The following is a 16,657-nucleotide window of genomic DNA, read 5'->3' on the forward strand; positions in this document are numbered from 1 at the left end:
TGATAAAATCTAACTTTCCCTCAATGTCTGATGCGTTTTTCTTGCCTGTAGTGGAGATGTGCGCTCTCTCCCACCGCAGCACTGATACTCCCAGCCCTACACTGGTGGCCGTTACATCACTGACCACTAGGACATCTGGACTTATGAATACTCACTGACTGACATACTGGCTTGTGAGACAGAAACAGGTGAACAGATCTTAAAAACTAAAGTTCCCTCCCGACATGTTTCGTCAGAGAACTGGCTTCCTCAGGGGTAACGGGCAGAATAGAAGACACTCGTCACAAATGAGGAATAAATAACCTCCCTGATGTAACCGACAGAGGATTAATCCAATAAGAACGCAGAGACGTCATCTAGGGGGATGTGAGCGAAAATCGCTCACCCCTTTCACTATACGACATGTCAAACTCACCCCCACTCCGCTACTGAACCAATCGTAGAGCGGGTGGGAGGTTCCTGGATTACATGCGGCGCGAGGATACGCTGCGCACAGACTCCGAAAAGAAGAAGAACCAGAAACATCTAATGCGCATGTCCTGCGCGATACTATGGTGCGCACAGACTTGGAGGTAAGTATGTTTCTATCAGCTGTGCCCGGGTGGACAGCGTTCTGACACGCGCTACACAGAGATGCGCATAAGACTTAGACATTAGCGCACAGTGATAGGCAGGAACTATTCCTGATGACTTAAGATCACTCCAAAAATCAAATGGGAGAGTATAAGGAAAAGTAATAAAATACTACATAGGGATAATATCAAGACATGTGAGACAATACCATGCAGGAGATCCTAAGTGCCTCTCTTTTTGGGGCATATGCAAAAAAAAAAAAAAAAACACTTGGAGTGAGAAGAGGTGATTTGGATAGACTGAGGGCTCGTTCAGATGAACGTGTTATGCCCGTTGCCGTATTGCGCACCGCGTTTGCGGATGCGCAATACACGGGAACCGCGATGTGGCCATTCCGCATCACGGATGCAGACCCATTCATTTCAATGGGTCCGCAAATCCGGAGATACGGAACGGAACACTATGGAAGCACTACGGAGTGCTTTCTGGGGTTCCGTGCTTCCGCACCGCAAAAGGATAGAACTTGCTCTATCTTTTTGCGGAATGAAAGGATCGGGGACCCATTCAAGTGAATGGGTCTGCGATCCCCATGCGTCTGCCCCGCGGACGGAGCTCGTGCATTGCGGACCACAATTTGCGTCCCACAGCACGGGCTTCACACGTTCGTGTGAACGAGCCCTTCCTGCGAGAAGAAACCAAGTGGATTTATAGACTGGATAGCCTGAGCCCAAAAGGACTTCATGAAGGTTTCACTTTCTTCCTTGCTCCAGACCAAGGTTGATGTTTTCTATCGGAATGATCTCAGAATCTCAATAATATATAGGGTGAGCAATGACAAAGCCACAGCCTGCGTATTTATTTTTTTGTCCATTACAACATATTATTAATTTTATTTATAACTATAATTGTCAAACTTATTACTATGTAGCAATTTATTTCACTCTGAGTTGTTGTATTTGTTGAAGTTATCACTCTGTAGTTATTTATTGCATCACTAGGAACATCCTTGTCCTGACGGGGAACTTTAGTTTTTAAAGGGAACCTGTCACCTCCTAAATGCATGTAAACCCGCCAGCAGTACCTCAGGGTAGCCCGCCGTGTGATACTAATCATACTTTTTATCCTGCAGTCAGATGCTGCATAAGGTCAGAAAACAATCCTTTATCCTCCGTCCGCGCTAATTTGCATGTGAGCTTGAAGCCAAGGTAACCACGCCCCCTCTTGCCTTTGAGTGACAGCCCGCAAATCAGCTTCGCTTTCCGAAGTCTCGCGCATGCGCGGTGCCCTCTATTTTACTGCGTGATCCCCTGCGCTGACATGTCCAGATGTCCTAGTGGTCCACCAGTGTAGGGCTGGGAGTATCAGTGCTGAGCGCACATCTCCACTACAGGCAAGAAAAACACGTCAATCAGGCACTATTCAGGGAACAGTTTAATTTTAAAACACTTTTTTCAGCTCAGTCATTTTAGTACACTATTAAAAGTTATATTTAGTAGTAATTGTTGATCTGGGTCAAGTTTGGTAATGAGCCCTGGTTGTTAATGTACCTTTACTCAGATCGGGTCCTTGATGCCATTTAAATGTTATCAGTGGTACAAACCCTCTAAATGGTGATCATTAAAACACATGGAAGCCACTGAATAAAGCCTCAGTCACACGTCAGGGTTCAGTCAGTGATTTCCATCAGTGATTTTGAGCCAAAACCAAGTGCAGCTCTAAACACAGAAGGAGGGCAGATCTTTCCCTTAGGCCTCATGCACACGACTATTGTTCTGGTCCGCACCCGAAGCTGCAGTTTTTGCGGCTCGGGTGCGGACCCTTTCACTTCAACGGGGTTGCAAAAGATGCGGACAGCACTCCGTGTGCTGTCCGCATCCATTGCTCCGTTACGTAGCCCCGCAAAAAAAATATAACATGTCCTATATTCTTGTCCGTTTTGCGGACAAGAATAGACATTGCTACAATGGGCCACCTGTTCCGTTCCCCAAATTGCGGAAGGCACACGGGCAGCTTCCGTGTTTTGCGGATCCACAATTTGCGGACCGCAAAAAACTGAACGGTCGTGTGCATGAGGCCTTAGGCTACATGCACACAAACGTATTTTGTTTCGTTTTTTTTTTGTGGATAGGATGCAGACCCATTCATTTCAATGGGTCCGGAAAAAATGCTGACAGCACACCATGTGCTATCCGCATCAGTATGTCCGTTCCATAGCCCCGCCCAAAAAATAGAGCATGTCCTATTCTTGTTGAAACGCATACGGTCCGCAAAAAAAATAAAAAAGAACGGACACAGAAAGAATATACCTTCATGTGCATGAGCCCTAAGGCTTAAAGAGGACCTTTCACCTGTATAAACTATGTGAACTGAGTATGCTGCCATATAGAGCGGCGCCCGGGGATCTCACTGCACTTACTATTATCCCCGGGCGCCGCTCCGTTCTCCCGTTATGCCCTCCGGTACCTTTGCTCTGTAAGTTATAGTAGGCGGTGTCTTCCCTTGTCCTGTGGGCGTCTCCTTCTCCTAGGCTGCAGCGCTGGCCAATCGCAGCGCAGAGCTCACAGCCTGGGAGAAAAAAAACTCCCAGGCTGTGAGCTGTGCGCTGCGATTGGCCAGCGCTGCAGCCTAGGAGAAGGAGACGCCCACAGGACAAGGGCAGACACCGCCTACTATAACTTAAAAAGCAAAGGTACCGGAGCCTATAACGGGAGAACGGAGCGGCGCCCGGGGATAATAGTAAGTGCAGTGAGATCCCCGGGCGCCGCTCTATATGGCAGCATACTCAGTTCACATAGTTTATACAGGTGAAAGGTCCTCTTTAAAGAGGACCTTTTATCTGTTTAACCCTAGTCTAATTAGGGTCTTACCTTATAGGGCGGCCCCCACTGATGTCATTTTTTTTTTTTTTCAAAGAGCGCCTTCCTGGCTATGAGCGGTGCGCTCCGATTGGATGCACTCACAGCCAGGGAGAAGAGAACCGCTCCAGTCTCCGCCTAGTATAACCAAGTCAGCTAATTACAATATAAGACACCTAAATCAACGGGGGACAAGAGCGGAGAAAATAAATAAATGCGATGACATCATAAGGTAAGACCCTAATTAGACTAGGGTTAAACAGATGAAATGGCCTCTTTAAGAAAGCCAAAGTGGGAGCTGACAGACAGGGGCCCAGAGCTGTGGCCGGGTCATAAATGGCCGTCTTTAGGAGTACATCCATAACAAGACGTGTAAATGCAGCACGATCTACTGGGAAGACGCATCTCGTGACTGGAAAGACTCGGCGGCGTTTACATGCTCCATTTCCTACATAAGGCTGCACAAATTGAAGCCTAGTTAGAGAGGTTCTCCCATGATTAATGTAAAAAAACAAAATCAGACATCATATAGTACATGACAATCTCTTTCTAACAAAGCCAGAACCAGCCCTGTACCTCACATGGGTCCAGAGATCTCCCCATTCATTGTTCTGCTAAATTAATATATTCAAGCTGTCAGCTCAGGGGTGTGTCCTCTCTGCTGTAGCTCAGGGGTGTGTCCTCTCTGCTGTAGCTCAGGGGTGTGTCCTCTCTGCTGTAGCTCAGGGGTGTGTCCTCTCTGCTGTAGCTCTCTCCCTATTACAGCTCAGAAGGCAATTAAAGGATGGAACTGAGCACATGTAGGCATATCAGTGAGACAGACAGAGAAATAAGAAACAGAGCAAACAGCAGGTGGCGCTATACAGCTCAAGTCCATTGCATAACTTAGTTGCTTTACTACAATTTTAATTACATGCGATCAGAAAAGTATTCTGAACCAGGAACTGGTTTGAAAACTGCACAATCATTTTTGTGGGACAACGCCTTTAAAAGGATTCTGTCACCGGGATTATGCCCATCATCGGCCTCTTTACCACTTGATCATCTGGTGATCACGTGTTTCTGTGGCAGAATAAATCACTCTGCCGGCTGCGCGTCGTCCTGTATAATCAGGCACCTGCCGCCGGCAATGAATCTCTATGAGGGCTCATGCACACGAACATATTTTCTTTCCGTGTCCGTTCCGTTTTTTTTGCAGACCGTACGCGAAACCATTAATTTCAATGGGTCTGCAAAAAAAAACAAAAAAACAACAGAAGTTACTCCGTGTGCATTCAGTTTCCGTATGTCCGTATTTCCGTTCCGCAAGAAAATAAAACATGTCCTATTATTGTCTGCATTACGGACAAGGATAGTACTGTTCTATTAGGGGCCAGCTGTTCCGTTCCGCAAAATACACACGGTCGTGTGCATGAGCCCCGAGGATGAGGGATGGCAGTAGTGAGCCCTCGCCCTCATACAGAGGGGATGATGGCTACATGTTAGTTTGACTCTCTCTCAATAGCCAATTATCAGGATTGGACACTTCGTTATTCAGTCAGCCCGTGTGAAAGGGCCTTTATACTATATGGACGCCGTCCCGCTGGGTGCACAGAGCTTATCTGTGGTATAGAATAGTGGAGCTCTGCCAGCGACGGGCAAAGTAAATAAGCCAGGACACCGGCTCCAGGTCTAAAGGTGCACTTACACGTAGATTATTGGGAAGAGCAGCACGGAAGGTGTGAATAGGGCGAAAGACAAACAGACGACTACATTATCTGGTTAGAAGAGTGATCGGGATAGTCAAAACGTCAGCTCCAATAGTCCAGAAAGCCTCTTCACAAGTCTGCCTTGTGTGAACAGATCTCAAAGGGGCTGTCCGATTTATCAGAAAACTTCACCAAAGACCCTTAAAATAATCCCCTGCCGCTCCAGTCCTCATCTCTGGTCTGTGCTCACAGGCAGCAGTGACATGGCAGTTTATGGCACATGACTACTGCTGCCGCCAATCACTGGCCACGCGACTGCAGAGGCGGTCACGTGCCATGGACAGCGACATCACCGCTGCAGCCAGAGCAGCAACAGCGCTGGAAATGGCAGGGGATTAAGTCTACTCTCACACTGGCGTTTTGGCTTTCCGTTTGCGAGATCCGTTCAGGGATCTCACAAGCGGTCCAAAACGGATCAGTTTTGTCCTAATGCATTCGGAATGGAAAAGGATCCGCTCAGAATGCATCAGTTTGCCTCCGTTCCGCTTTGGAGGTGGACACCAAAACGCGGCTTGCAGCGTTTTGGTGTCCGTTTTACGAAACTGAGCCAAACAGATCTTTTCTGACACACAATGTAAGTCAATGACACAATCTGGCACAGTAGAAAACGGATCCGTTCTCCATTGACTTTCAATGGTGTTCAAGACGGCTCCGTCATGGCTATGTTAAAGATAATACAAACGGATCCGTTCTGAACGGATGCAGACGGCTGTATTATCTGAACGGATCCGTCCATGACGGATCCGCAGAAAACGCGAGTGTAAAAGTAGCCTAAAGGGGTTCCCTGGGCTTTTAATATTGATGACCTATCCTCAGAATAGGTCATCAATATCATATTGGTGGGGGTCACACACCAGGTAACCCCGCCGATCAGCCGTATGAGGAGACAGTGCGCGCAGCGCGCACATGTGCCGTCTCCTGTCTCTCTTCCTGCTCACGGCTGCTCTGCCACAGACAGCAGCAGAGCAGAAAGAGAGAAGGAAGAGGGTACGGGCACACTGCGCGCGCCGTCTCCTCATACAGCGGGGGTGCCGGACAACCCCTTTAAGTCCTAAGTATTTTAACACACACAGGGGCTTTGGGGATATTTTCAAATAAATTGGACATCCTTTTAAGGCCCCCTGCACACGATCAGGATTGCGTGCGGATTTTCCGCGCGGATTTGCGTGCGGAAAATCCGCACCGTAGGTCATGTCCATTGTACTCTATGAGAATTTGAAATTCTCAATGCACACGATGCGGATTTTTTCCGCGCGGATTTTGACCTGCGGTGCGGATTTTAAAATCCGCGACATGTCAATTAATTTTTTTTTTCCTGACCGGATTTTCTTCATTCACTTAGTGAAATCCGCATGCGGAAAATCCGCACCGAATCCGCACCAAATCCGCACGCAAATCCGTATGCAAATCCGCACCAATTAATGAGGATTGACCGCACGGATTTGCCTGCGAACACCTGCGGATTTCAGTGCGGATTCTCCGCACATGAATCCTGATCGTGTGCATGTAGCCTAAAGGGGAGTTCCAGTAATTTCAAGTTACCCCCTATCTGCAGGATAAGCATTAGATCAGTGAGGGTCCTAACAATCACAAGAAAGGGGACCCCGTACCCCACAGAGCCCCACCAAGTGAACAGAGTGGCCGGTTGGCCATGCACACTGCCGCTCCTTTAATCTCTATGGGACCTGACAGAAATAGAGCGGGGTACCTCCGTTATCGTGATCCTGGGGGGTCCCAGCGGTAGGTCTGATAGCTCCTGTGGATAGGGGATAACATGTACCTACCAGAATACCCCGACCGGTCACTCATTATAAGCAGTGTGTGCGGATGGAGCTGAGCACACACGTACACGCTAAAGGCGCTTTTACACGGACCAATTATCAAGAAGGCTATTTGTATAAAATCTCGCTCCTGATAATCTGCCGGCAATGACCCGATGAACGAGCCGGCGCCTGTCCAACGGGTGATCCTGTCGCGCTGCCATTAGTGCCTGCGCAGTAGATTGTGGTGCACAAGCAGCGATCTGCTGCGCTGGAACAATGATTTTCTATGGGGACAAGGGGTCACTATTGATCGCTTGTCCCCATACAGCAAGGGGGGGGGTCAATAAATACATGACGTATTTTACCGACTTTTCCCATTGAATTATATATCTGCTCAGCTCCTCCTGCTCTGCACCGTGCGGCCTCCAGATGCACTGCATGTCCATGGGGAGATAAAACACAGAAGTTAAAAAAGGATTTTTTGATTTTTATTGCTGTCATTAAAGTCATTTCATATTAATATAAACCTGAACCAGCCGACAGATCACATTTATCTATGACTCAGGGGACAACCTTTGCACCTTGAACAAGGATTGTGATCACAGCAGGCAATGCCCGGCACAGAGGCAGGCGATGGCAGGCGGTCAGATGGGCAGGCAGTCCCTGCACAAGGTGCAGCTTTCAGCGATGCAATCTCAGATTGCTTTAGCGCAAATCCAGTAAGACGCCGCTTTAACACAAATCCAAAATGTCATCCCCGCACCCCAACACACAACGGGCACCACGGACAAAGGCACACGACCGAAGGAGGAATGTATGGAATAAGGCTACGAGGAACCCTGGCATGACCCCGGCGCTCTGCATTACCTAATTTAAGGAACTTTCATTGGCGAATACAGTGGCACCCAACCCCCGCAGCAGCTGTTTGAAGAGAAAGCAGCACTTGTACGAGCACTGCCTTCTCTTCATTGTTTACCTGCCCGCCGTGAGGTGAGCGGCTGTAATTACAAGCCGTCCCATTCCCAGACAGACCGAGCCGTCCCATTCCCAGACAGACCGAGCCGTCCAATTCCCAGACAGACCGAGCCGTCCAATTCCCAGACAGACCGAGCCGTCCCATTGAAGTGACTGGCGTAGCTGTAATTACACTGCTCACCCCCACCGACCTGATATCAATGACCTATCCTGAGGACATCAATATAGAAATAGCAGACAACCCCTTTAACGTGCATCAGGGAGCACTCAAGTGACCCATCAATGGTCCAAACAGAGGAGAAGACTCCCTGCTTTGGCTAAAATGGTGGCGGGAAAGGGGGGGGCACATTCCATCCAATAGCCCCAAACATCTCCAAAGGGCTTTCTGATGATCAGAACAAAATGTATGGGGGGAAGGGGGGGGGGGGGTCTCTATTGTTTGCATGATCTCTGTATGCAGTTTGTATGTTCTCCCCGTGTCTGTGGGTTTCTTCCAGGTTCTCCGGTTTCCTCCCACACTCCAAAGACCTACTGATGGGGACCTCAGATTGTGAGCCCCATTGGGGACAGTGAGCGATAATGTCTGTACAGTGCTGCAGAATATGTCAGCGCTATAGAAGGGAGTAAAAAAAAAAAAAAAAAAAATTCTTTGCACAAGAACCTGAACCTGCAGAACATCTAAATGATCCACCTAAATATCTAAGGATGACTTTAGAGGGGTGGAATTTCTAAATCTTCGCTTCTATGCCGCTACTATAAAACAGTGCGGGCTTACTGCCCAAAAATTCACAGCAGAAAATTTGCAGCGTGTCTACCACGTGTGAACATACCCTAAGGCCTCATGCACGCGGCCGTTGTGTGTATTGCGGATCTGCAAAACACGGATAGCATCCGTGTGCGTTCCGCAATTAATATAACTGCCTATTCTGGTCAGCAAAACGGACAAGAATAGGACGGGGGTATATATTTTTTTGCGGACCAGGGAATGGAGCAACGGATGCGGAACTGCGGCTCGGACGCGGACCAAAACAACGGCCGTGTGCATGAGGCCTAACAAGGATCTTCTCCCAGGACCCCCATCATCAGCCCTGAGGAACACTATGCCATCTGTCTTCCATTGCAGGAGGATCTCCCAACATGTACCTCTGACAGGAGGCAAATGCTGGATGTGAACAGAGCCGAAAACCTGCAGATGTTCTGGTATGAGAAAATCACGAACAATCTATAATCATCAGTCAATTCTGACCTCTGTCTATTACATCGGCTCCTATGTTCCTCTCATAAGGAGTCTATCCTGGGTTTCCCAAAAACTGCCCTCGGGGGATCTAAACAGGGGGCCATAATGACATAGCTGGTGGTTTAAAGGATGGGCCGGATATCCGGGGGGCACGTCTCCAGGGCGAGTAATGCTGGAGGATGGAGATAATGGATGTCCTACCTCCATGATAAATCATTCATCACAGAAGGACAACTGATCCCTGAGGGTCTGACCACTGGGATCCCCACCAATCAGCAGAATGGGGGCTCCCATCTCCCATCTGACTAGAGCGGGGAGTCCATCATGTGCACCTCGGCTCTATTCAAACCTAGCCTTAGATAAAAGGGCATGGCCACATATGTTAAAGGAGCTGTCCGAGATTTTGATATTGATGGCCTGTCCTGAGGATAGGTCATCAATATCAGGTTGGTGGGAGTCCGACTCCTGACACCCCTGCTGATCAGCTATCTTCCTAGGCCAGTGACATCACCTACTTTGGTCACATGGTCTAGGCACGGCTCAATCCCATTCAAGTGATGCTGCAATACCAAGCACAGCCACTATCCAATGGACGGCGCTGTGCTTGCCGAGCTGCGAAGAGGCTGTGGTGCTCACCCAAGTGTTGTGGCCTCGTTACACTGCTGATCGTCAGGGGGCTGGACCCCCGCCCATAGGATACTGATGACCTCTCCTGAAGACAACCTCTTTAATAACATAAAAAGTAGACCCCAGACTACATACAATGTCAGACCCCTTAAAGGGAACCTGTCATCAACGTTATGCTGATCTCACTGAGGACAGCATAACATAATGACAGAAATGCTGATTTCAGCGGTGTGTCACTCATCAGCTAAAAGTAAGAGGTTGCCGAGAACCAGCATCATAATCATTACAGCCCAGGCCTGGAAAAGAGTCAAATCTACCTGAGAAGAGTCCTGGTTATTATAATCTCCTGCTCTCCCCGTCCATCTGCTGATGATTGGCAGTTCTCTCCTAGAGAGAAAGGGAGACAACTAGGTAGAAGCCGGTCAGTCATCAGCAGGAGAGCAGCAATAACCAGGACTCTTCTCAGGTGGCCGTGACTCTTCTCCAGGCCCAGTCTGCAATGATTGTGATGTTGATTCTCGGCAACCACTTACTTTTAACTTTTATATGACAGACCCCCGAAATCACCTCACCTGTCTCTACTTTATTCTGCCGTTAGTATGGACAGCACAAAGTGGATGACAGGTTCCTTTTAAAGGGAACCTGTCACCGGGATTGTGTGTATAGAGCTGAGGACATGGGTTGCTAGATGGCCGCTAGCACATCCGCAATACCCAGTCCCCATAGCTCTGTGTGCTTTTATTGTGAAAAAGAAACCCGATTTGATCCATATGCAAATTACCCTGAGATGAGTCCTGTGCTTGACTCCTCTCACATACAGGACTCATCTCAGGTTAATTTGCATATGTATCAAATCGTTTTTTTTACACAATAAAAGCACACAGAGCTATGGGGACTGGGTATTGCGGATGTGCTAGCGGCCATCTAGCAGCCCATGTCCTCAGCTCTATACACAAAATCCCGGTGACAGGTTCCCTTTAAATATATTCAGATCCAAGACCCCCAATATTAAAGGGTTTGTCCAGTTTTAGAAAAGAAGAAAAATAAGCCGCATTACTCCGCCATCACATCCAGCGATCCCCCGGCTACAACGATGACATAACGTCGATGACATGACACCCTCTTAATATCAGAATAATAGGGTGACCACAAGCGATGCCGGGTGAGCCGTCATGTCCGCAGTTGGCAGATATCTCCTGTGCAGCAGGCACTGAGGACCTGATGATGCCATCTGAGGACACCTTACTGTGGGTGCTCCTGGACCGACAACTTGCCAGCCCCATAAAACTGATGGCAGCACCCAGTTACTGCCCCAACTGATGCCACAGACAAGAGCCCGCACTGCTCAGTCCTGGGCATGAACAGGTCAGAAGTGGAGTTCCCCTTGAAGGGATGGGGACAGTCCGGCGTGCAGATGTGTGGGCCGGGGAATGGTCCGGGACATCTCACCTCTCGAACAGCAGCCTGAAGGCGAAGATCCCCAGCGCCATGGGGAAGGCGTAGATGAGGTGTCCGGCCCGCGGGTACTGCTCCCCGCTCTCCGTGTCCGCCAGGTCCGCCCAGGTGACATTCTGCGGGAGCCAGAAGCGTTCATTCCAGAACCAGGCCGACAGCGCAGACATCTTCCAGCGCTCCCCAGCTCTTCACACTGACACGGAAACTAGGAGGGGCCGACAAAGCTGCTGCTGCCGCCGAGGCCCCGCCCACACAGCAGACCGCACCCGGAATATCTTCTCACCGCGCCCGCCATCTTTCTACACCTCGTGGCCGCGGGAGGCATTTTTCTACACTCGGCTGTCACCCGCCATATTGCTGCCCCCAAATGAGGACTATGTCACGGGTCTCCCTCACATGACGTCACCTATGTGCGACAACCTGGGGGGCGGGGAGCATTGAGCCTTACACCCGAAAACCTAACACTTTTCTAAAGGCTACTTTTTTTCGCCGTCATCTCTCTTTGCCCCATGACCTAAACCACTTAGGAGCCCATATACTCTAAGCATTACCATGTGCCTGTACTGACCAATCATAGCAGACGCCTGACTGGTTGCCATGGGAAACGGAAGGCATGGCGCTCATTGTAGCGAATTATTTGAGCTACGTTTACGTCATTTTTTACGTGACGGATATGGCTTAGGGCGGAGCCATTCAATTCAATGTGGCTGTAAAAAATGCAGACAGATTCAGTTTGCTGTCCGCATTCGTACTTCCATTCTTCGGCCCCGCAAAAAAATAGAACATATATCACGGACAAGGATAGGACTGGTCTGTTGAGGGCCTGACCTTCCATTCCGCAAAATGGGGAACGCACAAATCCAGTATCCGTGTTTTGTGGACCGCATGGTACGGCCTTGTGCAAGAGGTCTTATTATGTTGCTCTTGTTACACATTTGGGGCAGATGTAACAAAAGTGAAAATAAATAGGAGTGGGTGCCCTATAGCAAGCAAGAGTCCATTAGGCTACTTTCACACTAGCGTTTTTACTGGATCCGGCAGGGCTCAGCGAAAACGCTTCCATTACTGATAATGCAACCGTCTGCCTCCGTTATGAACGGATCGGTTGTATTATCTTTAACATAGCCAAGACGGATCCGTCATGAACTCCATTGTAAGTCAATGGGAGACGCATCCGTTTTCCATAGTGTCAGAGAAAACGGATCCGTCCCCATTGACTTGCATTGTAGGTCATGACGGATCTGTCTTGCTCCACATCCCATGATGGAAAGAAAACCGCAGCATGTTGCGGATTGCTCTCCGGTATGAGAACGCAACCAAACCGAACGGAATGCATTTTGGAGCACTCCGTTCTGTTCAGTTACGTTTTGTCCCCATTGACAATGAATCGTGACAAAACTGAAGCGTTTTTGCAATGAGCCGGACCGTGGTAAAGTTACACGGATTCCAAATGATGCAGTGGGTCAGGATATGGGTTTAATAATCTATAGTTTGTTCGTGACGCCAATTGCAGCGTGCGCATGGTACTGTCGCAGTGCCCTTTAAGGATGTTGTAACTCACGTACCAGGTTAGGAATGCCAGAGTGGTGTAATGTCTCTGTATGGTAGTAGTAATGGTGTCAACGGTGTCTCCTACCTGGGTACGGCTGGACTCCTGGATCCTGGCTCACTTGCAATAAATTGGGTGTGGTGCTAGTAGGAGTAATAGAGGAATTTGCAGCAGTAATTGAGATCCAGACCTTTGGTAAAGTTCAAACTTGTCTTTACTGGTTGTAGCTTTCATCCAAGCAAGATACAGCATTAGTCTTTGGTCCCAGCAGGTATTGGCAATGTGTGGCAGGAATATATCTTCTGCTCTATCATGTACCTGGAGCTTTGCAGGAAAAGACATCTGCTTTGTAGCTCTAAACTGTGGCAGGAATTTGGCTTCCGCACTGTCTATCTTCTGCTGTCTGGGGACTGACTAGCTGAGGAGGAATATGGCTTCTCCTGGGTCTCTGGACTTTGACTCACAGTTAGCTTCACAGGGTATGCTTCTTCCTTGAATTCTGGAGTTGTCTGCTTGCTTCTTCCAGCTGAGGCTGCAAGGCTCAGGCTGGGGATGATGATAAATTGTCTCAGCCGAGACAAGATCCTGGCTTTGGATCCCTATATCTGGGAGCTCCTACACGCACAGCCTTCCCCTAGCCGGGGGTGGCTGGGACACTAAATTAACTTCCTTCTCCACCCATGAGGAAGGATGTGGGCACAGCCCACTTCTGCTCACAGACGGGGGAGCTAAACTGGAATAAACTATTCCAGCTCAGAAACACTAAACTGTAGCTAAGTCCTTGCTAACACATTGCTTCCACCTGCTGGTGAACATAGAAATTACAGCAATATACATGTAACAAGGCTTTCAATGCACATTTGTCAGGATATGATGTAAAATTACATAAGATGACAATGTAAATGCTCTTAACAGGTTGTAGCGGGGTAAAAGAGTTTCATAACACAACTCTGGGGTGTTACATTTTTTACTGGTATTGAGACCCTATAACGGATCTCAATACTGGAAAATAGAAACGCTAGTGTGAACGTAGCCTTAGTCAGAGGCACTTAGGAAAATGAAAGGGGCTTCTTACTGTACGGTACCAGGCAAATGATTGGACACCTCTTTATTCCATGGTTTTTATTTTCATCTTCATGAGGTAGTCGCCTGGAATGGTTTTCAGTAACAGGTATGGATTGTCAAGAGTTAATTTGTGAGATTTCTTGGAGACCATCAGTGGTGTTGTGCAGGGGTAGGATTGGTACACAGTCCAATACAGTCTTTAGTCCTGTTCTACTGCTGTTCCCATCTACATTATGGCAAGAATCTGTCAACTAAGTAAAGAGAAACAGTCATTGCATTAAGGCTACATGCACACGATCGTTCCGTTTTTTGCGGTCCGCAAATTGCGGATCTGCAAAAAATGGAAGCCGCCCGTGTGCCTTCCACAATTTCCTGAATGGAACAGGCGGCCCATTGTAGAAATGCCTATTCTTGTCCGCAAAACGGACATGATAGAATAGGACATGTTATATTTTATTTGCAGGGCTACGGAATGGAGCAACGGATGCGGACAGCACACGGAGTGCTGTCCGCATCTTTTGCGGCCCCATTGAAGTGAAACGGCGGCTCGGATGCGGACCAAAATAACGGCCATGTGCATGAGGCCTACAACGTTAAGGTCAGTCAATCCCAAAAATATCCCAAACTTTGAAGGTGTGCTCAAGTGCTGTCATGAAAACCATCAGATGTTAATTAGTGGGCTCTTTAGAATGAGCCTGTAACGAGGGGCCGGCGACGTGTGCTTCCTTCACAGCGCCGCCGGCGCCCTGCGCAAGGAGAGGGTCGAGAACGCAGCCTGCATCCTCGTCTCCATGGCAGCAGGCGAGCAGCAGAGGAGCTGAGATCCGATAATGATGATCGGTGCTCAGCTGTGTTGGGCTGTGTACTGTGAGTCACGTGACGCTGGCCGTGTCATGTGACTCACCAGCCAGGGCTATTTAAACAGGCAGCCTGCTGGCCACAGATTGCCTGTGATTGGTCTTATTTAGGGTTGAGCGAACCCGAACTGTAAAGTTCGGGTTCGTACTGAACTTTAGGTTTTTTAGACCCCGAACCCGAACATTTCCGTAAAAGTTCGGGTTCGGTGTTCGGCGCTTTCTTGGCGCTTTTTGAAAGGCTGCACAGCAGCCAATCAACAAGCGTCATACTACTTGCCCCAAGAGGCCATCACAGCCATGCTTACTAATGGCATGGCTGTGATTGGTCAGTGCAGCATGTGACCCAGGCCCTATATAAGCTTGAGTCACGTAGCGCCGCCCGTCACTCTGCTGTTACAAGTGTAGGGAGAGGATGCTGCTGGACTTGTGATTTCAGGGAGAGAATAGGAGAGAATCTAACTCAGCAATCTACCTAGAAATAGTTGTGTGGGTGCAGGACACAATCGTTTTACCCTGCCCTGAGGCCATTGACCAAAAAAAAAAAAAAACTTTTATAATTCTGTTAGTTAGGTGGGTGGCGGCGGCGGCGGCCATTTTATGCAAGCTCAGTGCACCAGCACTGCTTATGAGCTTTTGGGACATTTTAAATCACCATTTTTTTGGGCAAACTACAACATCTTGATTACTCAGTATGCAATTTAAGCTAGAAATACACCCATCATTTTCTGTGGTTTGAAAAACACTCTTTTTTTTTCTTCAAAAAACAGTATTTTCCAGATCTGCAAGTGTTAAATTCAAGTTTAATATATACAGCTTTCATATTATGCTACCAAAAAAAGACTTTTTTGGCAATCTACAACATCTTGATTACTCAGTATGCAATTTAAGCTAGAAATACACCCATCATTTTCTGGGGTTTTAAAAACACACTTTATTTTTCAAAAAACTGTATTTTCCAGATCTGCAAGTGTTAAATTCAAGTTTAATATATACAGCTTTCATATTCTGTTACCAAAAAAAAATAAATTGTTCAGAGCACTGATGTAATTCAGGCTATGTAAACACTCCAAGGCGAGAACAAATAATGGGCCCCTATTGCAGGAGGGGGGAGTATCGTTATTTAAAATGTAACTTTTAATAAGGTCAAAAAATATCAGATTAATAAAACTCACTACATAAATGAGACATACATACACATAGGGACCAAAGGAATGGTACCCGGCTGGTAAAGACAAAATACTGTTCCGTCCGGGGAGACGTGAACAGTCTTACCAGACCCTTTGTAGGTAGTGGGAGAGGTCCTCGGATAAAGGAGACAGGAAACGTGATGACCAAGCCGTTCGGGAATGGGTGCTGTAACAGTGGAACCGTGCAGTGGAGCACTAGGAGGATTCCTAAGCAAGCCCTGCCTAAGGTGAAGGGGGCTATTATACTGCTACCTATCTATACGGAGCACTCGCCTTGAAAAAGACGACCCCGTCCGGTAGCCTGTCCCTAAGGTGGACCTTACCCTACAAACTACAGAAGTTATGCCAGTGGATTGTTGATAAAGGTGCTTCCAAAGGTCTCCCGACGTGGCACGTTTCTGTCCGTGACTCTTCAGGGAAAGACTGCAGGAAGACAGGAGGGTAGCGAGCCACAGGTATCTGGCCTGGGGCTCAATAGCACACTGGAGAAAGAGAGACAAGCTGGGAAGCTTGTGTGCTGCTATCCTGGTGTAGGATGCAGTATTACACTGGAGGGGTAGTCCAGTGCTGGGCGGTCCGGGAGACACAATGGTCCCAGGCAAATGAGACCCTTCTGGTTGGGGGTAGCAATGCAATGAACCAGCCGCAGTGATGTACCCTAGTAATGGGTTTTAAATAATCGCGCCCCAGGTCCTTCGCCCCTCCCTCTCAGTTGCGTCATCGCTGTGTCACGCCTACCTGAAGCGCCGCTCCTACCCGGTCACGT

At 48.3% G+C, this 16,657-nt stretch overlaps 1 protein-coding gene across 1 annotated transcript in view; it reads right to left on the reverse strand.

The window, feature by feature from the left end:
- The window catches only part of CERS5 (ceramide synthase 5), a 96,150-nt gene extending 84,484 nt beyond the window's left edge, over positions 1-11,666 (reverse strand). The window contains exon 1 of the mRNA XM_040426004.1: positions 11,228-11,666. Coding sequence (XP_040281938.1) covers positions 11,228-11,400 — 173 coding nt within the window. The 5' untranslated portion in view covers positions 11,401-11,666. The remainder of the gene's footprint in view (positions 1-11,227) is intronic.
- Positions 11,667-16,657: the final 4,991 nt, after the last annotated feature.

The sequence above is a fragment of the Bufo bufo genome, chromosome 3, assembly GCF_905171765.1.
Source record: "Bufo bufo chromosome 3, aBufBuf1.1, whole genome shotgun sequence".
Classification (NCBI taxonomy): Eukaryota; Metazoa; Chordata; class Amphibia; order Anura; family Bufonidae; genus Bufo; species Bufo bufo.